The 9,160-nt window shown below is 34.6% G+C and overlaps 1 protein-coding gene and 1 long non-coding RNA gene across 4 annotated transcripts; one reads left to right on the forward strand and one right to left on the reverse strand.

Annotated features, from left to right (window-relative positions):
- Window positions 1-2,836: 2,836 nt before the first annotated feature.
- On the reverse strand, window positions 2,837-3,322 carry LOC130472012 (uncharacterized). The gene has a single exon (XM_056842416.1). The coding sequence runs from the start codon at window positions 3,320-3,322 to the stop codon at window positions 2,837-2,839; it is 486 nt and encodes a 161-aa protein (XP_056698394.1).
- A 2,851-nt stretch (window positions 3,323-6,173) lies between these two features.
- On the forward strand, window positions 6,174-8,909 carry LOC130472524 (uncharacterized). Of its 3 annotated transcripts, none has more exons than XR_008933014.1 (3): window positions 6,174-6,496; window positions 8,011-8,363; window positions 8,440-8,909. It is a non-coding gene; the product is annotated as an uncharacterized lncRNA (long non-coding RNA). The 3 variants fall into 3 exon arrangements; XR_008933013.1 differs by having other exon boundaries at window positions 8,011-8,343; XR_008933012.1 differs by lacking the exon at window positions 8,011-8,363.
- Window positions 8,910-9,160: the final 251 nt, after the last annotated feature.

The raw sequence follows: 9,160 nt of genomic DNA on the forward strand, positions 1-9,160 counted from the left end.
CCACGACCCATGCTAGTAAAAGCCCAACTATATTTACTACACAAACAATATAAATATGTCACCCTACTGCACATACCAAGGTACGTTCATTTATTTTTTTACACACACTTTAATTTAGATAGCTTTCGCTACTAATCTATTACTTACTTAGGCATAGGAGGAGCTTTCCTCGAAACATCCCCGAGGCAGTTACTCTAACTTGTGTGTAGGTATTCTCGAACTACAACACCCAGAACAAGCTAGATCTTCCTGTACTATGAAAGGGCCTTGATTCCGAAGTCCATTATTTTATACCGGAACAATGGTTAAAATTGTGAGATTGTATACAATAGGAAATCGATCAGTTTGAATCTTCTTTCTCTATCTGTAATTTGCATTGCTTTTATTAGGTGAGAAAAAAAGTGGGTACTTGGTTTGGGAACCGATTTGGGTGATTTCGATTCCTAGTAACAAAATTAAGACCGGTTCCTAACTTTTGGAACACGAAACGGGTAAGTACAGGTTACCCGAAGTTACATACCACTTTTTATGTTTTTTTTTTTTTTTGATGAAACACTTTTTATGTTTTTGACCATAACTTTATATATTTGTTTTTTGAATGTAAAATATAATTATCTTAAACTCTGTTAATAAGGCCAGGAAAATGTTGTTTTAGCTGAAATAAAAACAATATGCCCAATTTTTTTTATACAAAATTACAACTTTTTCGTTATAAAGTAAATGATCGGGAAATCAATATCGAGACTGATATCTACCGGTTCCGGTCGAGATTCGGGTATATCCAATGTTGCTCACCTCTATACTGTATGGCTCATTTGTAGAGGTGCCAATTCGGACAAATGGATCGGATAAGGGTCGGGTGCATCGGTTCGGGTTGGAACGTTCATTTGGCTATTGGGTCATATCGGGTCGGGTTGAAAAAATAACTGTTCGCTTCGGGTTCGGATTGGTTGACAAGGTTTTATCGGGTCGGGTTCATGTCGGTTGGGGTTAATAGGGTCAAGTCATGTTGGGCCCGATTGTAAACGGATTTGGTCAGGTTATTTCAGGTCAACTTCATATCGGGTCGGGTTAAAATCGGGGCGGGTCATGAGATCGGATTATAGTCGGGTCGGGTCAGGCCGGTGGGGTTGGAGCACGTCGGTTAATAAACGGGTTTATCCGGGTTGTAAAAGGTTCATATCCTATGGGTGGGGTTCATATCGGGTTGGGTTATGTCTGGTTTGGTCAATTCAGATACAAATATAAACAATATCGGGTTATTACTAAAATCACAATTTTCAATTCGTTTATATTATAGTATGGATGTCTAATTTAATATACAAGGACTCTAAGTACTCCGTAAATTTTAAAAGTGTTAAATTTCAAGACCAGTAGAGTTAGTGAGTATATAGTATATGACTTAGTTTTATCGTAGATAACGATGTACTAAGACTAATAGAATTTAACACTTCGTATTCATGAAACTTTTATTGATGAATTAACAACTAACGTAGTAATTAATAATCGATAATGATGAACTAATACATAATGAATTTGTAAATTTATAAATACAAGTATCATATATATTGGTTAAACATCAACGAGATAAACAAGTTCAATTGTAATGAATTAAGTCGATTCGGTCAAAACAACATAGTTTTCGATTAGTTCTTTGGTTATAACTTATAATAAGATTATAACGTATTGAATTAAATCAATTTAGTTTAGTACTTGATTAATCAGTAGAATACGAGTCAATAAAAGAGTGGAAAACTAATAAATAATACAAACTTATAAGTTTTATAACATTGACTTAATTTATTTATAAAAACGTTTGGCTTATAGTACAACTTTTAATTTGGATAAAATAAAACGTGTTATAGTTGTCTTGTAGTGCGGGAGAGACAAGTATAAATGGTTTGAATTAAACGAGTTTCAAACGGTTCGGGTGAAATAGTCCGGGTAAACACTTGGTCCAGGTTTGAAACTGTTCGGATTGTAAACGGTGCGGGCTGAAACAGTTCGGTTGTAAACGGTCCGGGTTGAAATAGTTCGAGTTGTAAACGGGTTTTCTCGGGTTGAAACGGTTTGGATTGAAAAAATCGAGTCATTAACGGTTTTTGGCTCCATTCAGTTCGGGTAGAAACGGTTCGGGTTGTCGCATGACGGTTTGTTATCGAGTATCGGATCTGAATTAGATTAATATTTTCGAGACGGTTCGAATTCGAGTTGAATATTATGGGATCGAATTTCGGGTTCCAACTCACATGTTATCAATGATTCGGGTTCTTTACGATTGAATTAACCAGCAAATTTAACAATTTGGGTTAAAAATTGACAGCTTCACTCACTTGCGATGCAGGACAACTATATACGAAGTATATGAAGCGTAACTGTGTAAGAACATATCAGATAGACGGTGACTAAAATACGCAACCATGACAAAATAGTATGAGAGATTTGAGAGGTTAATCATGTGACAATAATTGTTGACAAGAATTTAATATACATGTAAAAGCATGCTGACTGTCCAGGTTAGATAGCTATTATTATGGTACAAATAATTAAGTAATTACATAATTAATTTTGTTCCAACGTGCGGCATACAATGCATTACTGTATTTTAAGGGCAAGAAGGATAAATAAACAATCTTACGTTGTCATTTTACGTAGTTCATCCCCCCTCTGTTTAAAAATACTTTTTTTTTTTTTTTTTTTTGAAAGGTAAGGAGAATATACTTAGGAGCCTCTCCGCATGAGAGTCACTCCTGAGTATCATTACATAAGATAGTAGCTAATCTCTGGCTATAGTAGGATCTATATATATTTCCAACAATTAGGTGACCGACATTCGCTATCCAATCTGCAGCCGAATTTGCTTCTCTGAAAATGTGCTTGATATCCACGTGGTAAAGAGGGTGAGGAGATGTTTGATATCAGAAATAATGTTACTGATCTTCCAAGGAGTAGACCACACCCCTTTAACTGCATTAATGATAAGAAGATTATCACCTTCGATAAGGAGATTATCGATCTGAAGACGCCTAGCTTCTTGTAGACCTTTGTGGAGAGCGATGGCTTCAGCCATGAAGGCTTGAGTTTGACCAAGATTAAAAGTACATGCTGAAATTGAAATTCCTTCATTATTACGGATGATGATTCCTGCTGCTGCTGAAGAAGATTTACTGGAGCCGTCGAAGTTGAGTTTGAAGGTGCCGAGTGGAGGGGGGTACCAGCGAACCATGATTGGAGGGGAAGGGAGAGGTGGAGGGGTGGAATTGAGGGTAGTGATAGGGTGCCCGTAAGCTGGGTGATAGTCAGTTGGAGACGAGATTGCCATTCATGGTAAGCAGAGTTTGCCTTGTAGAAAACCCGGAATGGGTTGAAGGACGCATTGTTGAAGGTACATCGTTTCTTTCCTTCCAAAGGGACCAAATTAGGAAGGTGAACTTACATAAATCAGAGGGGTACTTCCTGAGAAGGGTTAGATTTTCAAGAAGGTCGTGGGAGGTGATAAATAATCCAGCCAGTGTTTAGTTAATTGGAGATCCCACAAGAGTTTAGAGGAAGGGCATTGAATGAAAAGATGATTCATAGTTTCAGCATAAGTATCACAAAGTGGACAAACATCAAAAGGCAGGATATTACGTTTCTGGAGTGTACTTCGTACAGGAATGCTATTATGGCAAATTTGCCATATAAAAATAGCAATTTTAGGTGGGACGTCTAAGCTCCAGATCCAGTTATAGTTCCAAGTATGGGAAGAGAAAGGTAACCCATGAGCTATCCAAGTCGCGGATTTGACGGAAAACTCTCCCGTCGAAGTAGCTCCCCAAATTGGAGAATCCTCAAGGTCTCTAGTTGGACTAGGTAATCCCTTAATTTTCATAGCTAAGGCGGGAGGAACTATAGATTTTAATTTATCACTATCCCATTCGTGGGTAGGGAGGATGAAATCAGCAACACGTAGATTCGAATTAACTGTATTGATATTCAATTTTAAGTGACTAAGGAGATTATCCTGGATAACCCAGTTGTCAAGCCAGAAATTAATAGATTTGCCGTTCCCGAGTTTCCAACGAATACCTTTGCGCAGAATCTCTCTTTGGCAAAGGTTATGACGCCAGATAGAGGAGTCTTTTGGTTTAGGAATATATTCAAAAAGGTTGAGTTGTAACTGATATATTTGTCAATGTATTAGTTTGATAGTAAATCTATGCTATTACGGAGTACTATGTATAAATTAATAAAAAACTATATTTTTAAAAAATTGATATTTGAAAACAAAATGATAAAGGTCGCAGCATTCGACATTTAAGTCGTGTCACAATGATGAATCACATGCTTATGTATTATAATTTAATAACAATAATCTAATAACATACTAACATTTTATTTTTTTATATTAGTAAGAAAAACATGGTCAAAATTAATGTATGAATAGTTAAAGGACAATTTGTTTTTAACCACCTAAAAAAATCGAAAATTTGTTTTTTACCACCTAAAAAAACCAAAACTTGTTTTTTACCACCTAAAAAACCAAACCTGTTTTTTTACCACCAAAACAAATATATAACCTGTTTTTTTACCACCTTAAAAGGAAAACTAGATGATATCGTTATTGTGAGGAAGCCTAATAATGGTAATATCTTTGATATGTCTCTTCTTTCACAATTTCATCTATTTAACATCCCTTCTTTTCCCCTGCTTCGCTCTCAGCATGAATTCAGTTAATTTTCCTCCCATTAATTCACAAAATCGACAAAATCAATGGTAGTAAAGAGAGGAGGGTGAAAGAGTCAAAGAAAATCATATAGGGTTGAAATAAGTGGAGAGAAATTGACTTAGTGGGCCTCAATAACTATCATATGTTTTTTCCTTTTAGCAGGTGGTAAAAAATAAGTTTTAATTTATTTTAGGTGGTAAAATACACGATAATTTTGTGTAAGATCGCCTTACCAGAAAGACCGTTTTGATTGCGTAACTATTTGGTTCTATTGCTTAACTAATAGTTTCAGTGTTTAACTAGTTAGTTCCACTATTTAACTAATTAGTTCCATTATTTAACTAATTGGTTTCATTGCTTAATTAGTGGTTCAATGTTTCACGTATATGATACTAATGTGGTCTTTTGTGTAACACCGCCTTATATAAAAACTTGTATAAAATACAAAATTTAAAATTTTAGATGATAAAATACATTTTTCAATTTTTTTAGACGGTAAAAAATAATTTATCTTAGTTTAAAAATCGATTGTTACATACATTTAGAAATAGAAGGAGTAATAATTTATCTAGGTTATAAAAAACAATTTATCCTACCTAATTCAACAACTCTCGTAAGCCTTATCTAGTTGTCTCCACCTACCAAGATATAAAAGGTATTAAAATATTGTAAGGTTTTCTCCTCGTGGAGCACTATCAATCTCTACTCTCTAGCTAGCAAGACTAAAACTATTGAACAATGGCCCTGTTTGGCAATTTTTACTCTGTTTTATTTTCTAAATTAAGAAAAAAGATAAAATTAACACAGATTCAAAATATGTAAAAGAATAATAATATACTACAGATTACAAATTACCAGGAAGATGAGTGAAAACATCCCAATTACTGAGGCCCTTTCCATCTTCTAGGTACGCTCCTTCAACCTGCAATAAATCATAGGAATACAAATTAATTTCTATTATTAGCTCATATTTTTTCCTCATTCATCCAACGTTTCAAACTATATAATTCATCTAAATGTTATGATATATCAACATGACTATTAATTATAGATATAGAAACCACATATATAGTCAAAACTGTAGAAGCGAGGTAAGGTATATCGTATATGAGAAGGGAGATAAAAAAAATATATGCCTGGTAAGCTGAAGTTGAGACCCCGAAAATAAAATCATCAGGAAACATCGATCTATTTACAACTTCTTCTTCTTCTTCATGATTATGTTTGGTTTCAATAAACAGGAGCAGAGATAAGAATAGAAAGAAAATGAGCAGAGTTTTTGGTTGCACCATTCTTTTGATTCAAATTATATTGTCTGCTGCTCTATTGGAATTTTGGACTTTCTATTTTATAATGGTCAATTATTATGCGCAATGTTATTTTCCCAATTTGTTAAATTCATTAATTTTTTTTTATAGTCCTTTTCCGTTACGGAGTATTTCATAATCCTTTATGACGTGGCCATTGGATTAGCCATCATAGAAGTGGACTGTTATGTGGTCCCCCTCCAATGAGAAGATCACTATGAGAAGAATGAGAAGCTATCTCCACCGTCCAAACGAATTAAATTCAAAGGTTTGTGATATGACGCGTGAAAATAAGAAAAACTGAACCCCAATTAAAGGAATTAAAACACGATTTTCGCTGCTCCTTCCTGCGTTTCTCTCCCTTGCTTGTTGAGCTCTCTTCCATGGCGGAAATTAGACCTCTCAAAATCAATTGTTTCTCCTAATTCTGGTTCTCAGATTGCATAATTTCTGAAAAGATCAACGACTCGGCAGCATGAAGGTATTTTATTCTGTTTTGTTGTAATCAATTACTCCGTAGTTTTTAATTTCCAAATTAGGCTTTCGAATTATTGAACCAATTACAAATTGATAGAGAATTGAATTGATTAGTAAATTTTGATTGCAAAATTAGTAAAATTTGATTGCGAAATTGTTAAATTCGGATTTGCTCATGTTGAATTTCGTAGGGGTTTAAGCCCTGTTGTTGGATTTTGTAAGTGGGGGTTTAAGTCCTGTGTTGGATTTTGTAAAGTGGGGTTTAAGCACCAAAAAAGGGAGTGCATTTTAGTTCAAAATGTTGCACATTCATCCAAAATATGATATGGTATGTGTTTTTGTTTAAGCAATTGGAATATTGAGCAAATTTGAACAACTTTTGCTAATTTGCTCATGTTTTGCATAAATGAGGCAATTTAAATTATGAGAAAATTTCATAGTTTATGAATCATGTGGTGCTTTATGGTACGTATATATGAATACTAGCCTATTTTGTAAGCTTGTGTCTCCTTAATCTTCTGGTTCTTATTACTAATGCAAGAAATCTTAGCCCCTTGCTTAGCGCTCCTTGTTTAGCCCCCACATAAACTCACCAGAAGTTTATTTATCAAAGTTTACTAGAGTATCTTAAAAGTTAGGAATAAGTTGAATGACTTGATTAAATCTAGTGAAGTTGTTTGGGCAATACTCTTCAAAGGATTTGGTAGCAGAAAATGCTAAATATGGGAGGGAATAAATGAAATTGCTTCTACAAATTGTATCCAATGTACCTGATAAGAAGGTTATCAACGACTTTTTCCGTTGACACCGGACAGGAAGGAATTTGTGAACAATGGGATACATGGTGTGTGGATGTATCTTTATATTTCGAAAGAATTAACAGTTTTATTCAGATAACAAAAGTAAATCAGTCACGCAATAAATAACGAACTAACAAAGGAAATAAGTTCTGCAAACAAGGAGCTTGTATCAGAAACAAGCCAACAAAATCTGTGGCTTTCATGCTAACAATCTGCCGCACAATCTTCACCATTAGTACTCTATAGCTTAGCCATCCATCTGAGATATTGCTCTATAGCTTATTCATGCTAGGTGCGATAAGTAATAAAGTAACGAGTGCTTGAGCCTACATACATGAGCACATTTCATAAATCTGATTTGCTCATGTATGTAATGTGTTTTCCTGTAAACAACTGTAAATCTGATCTTTAGCTTGCAGCCTACCAACATCTTAATGTATCCTTTTGGCACTCTTAGTTGTTGGTTTAAGGTTGATAGGACGGGTTTTCAGGAAATAACAATTGTTTAACTGTACATATACTAAGTTTGTTGGGTTTATTTAAACAATAAGGTCAATAATATTGCTACTTGTCCAAGTATCATCCGTTAGTTGTGGGCCTATAGTACTTTCTCGGTCTTAATATAATGGTCACATGCTCATTCATATGAATTTTAATTCGAGATATTAAGCTAATTAAAAAGAAACAGAACTCTAATGGATTTTTAGTTATATTACAGAAATCATAGTTATGATAAATTAGGATAATGTGACAGCTGATTGCGGACTAAGGAGATCACCAAATCAGACAAACTAATGATGCTAAGTGTTGACCTACTGGAGCTGTATGGATTAGGAGCAAGAAAGATTGGGGCAACTTCACTTCCCCCATTAGGCTGTGTACCTGCAACCATCACTCTATTGGGTTTCATCAAGGTGGGTGTGTTTCAAGGCTCAACTGAGACGCGCAAGGATTCAATAGGAAGCTCAATGCTGCTGCCAATAAGCTGTCTAAGAAGCTCCATGACCTTAACCTTGTTATTTTCGACATTTACAAGCCTCTCTATGATTTAGTACATATCCTCTAAATCAAGTAATCAAATCTTTCATTAACATCATATGTTTGGTTTAATCAACGATTTCTCTTAACTCTTTTTCTTTTTATGTAGGATTTTCTGAGTCCAGGAAGGGATGATGTGGGACAGGAACTATAGAGACAACATCACTTCTATGCAATCCAAAGTCTGTAGGAACATGCAGCAACGCCACTCAGTACGTGTTTTAGGACAGTGTGCATCCTTCAGAAGCTGCAAACCAGGTTCTCGCCAATGCCCTCTTAGTTCAAGGGATCGCACTAATCGGTTAAATGGTGTTCAAGCCTCTTTTCTTCTACCAAGCTTGTATACTACAGACAGAATATTAATTATTGCATTCTTGCAAAAGAATTTATCCTATAGCTTTCTATTTCAGTGTATTTGTTCTCAAAATGTAAGACCTCTGTTGTTCCAAGGAGATCAGTATGTAATCAAATATAGTATGATACTACATGTCAACATCGTCTGTTAGTTCGTCATATGTAACTACTATGAGTCTACAGAACTTATATTATCATTTTTTAGCATAAATTTTGAAGTATTCATGAGACTTGTGTTCTTTATATATCATCAATTCATCAAAACAAATAAGATCAAGCAGCTCCCGGCAGCTAGTTAACAGATAATGACAATAATATTAACCCAAAACTCAAAAGTAAATAAACAATACAAAAAGTATTTGCTCATTTGTGTAAACTATAAAAAATGAGCAAATTTATTTGCTCATTTATTAACGATGAGCAAAAGTTTTCAATATTAACAAATTCGAGCTTTAAAATTTTGAACATGAGCAAAA

This window comes from Spinacia oleracea, chromosome 4, assembly GCF_020520425.1.
Source record: "Spinacia oleracea cultivar Varoflay chromosome 4, BTI_SOV_V1, whole genome shotgun sequence".
Lineage (NCBI taxonomy): Eukaryota > Viridiplantae > Streptophyta > Magnoliopsida > Caryophyllales > Amaranthaceae > Spinacia > Spinacia oleracea.

Bases quoted from the DNA above. Each gene is read 5' to 3' on its own strand.
- LOC130472012 (XM_056842416.1), bottom strand. From the start codon at position 3,322: ATGGCAATCTCGTCTCCAACTGACTATCACCCAGCTTACGGGCACCCT.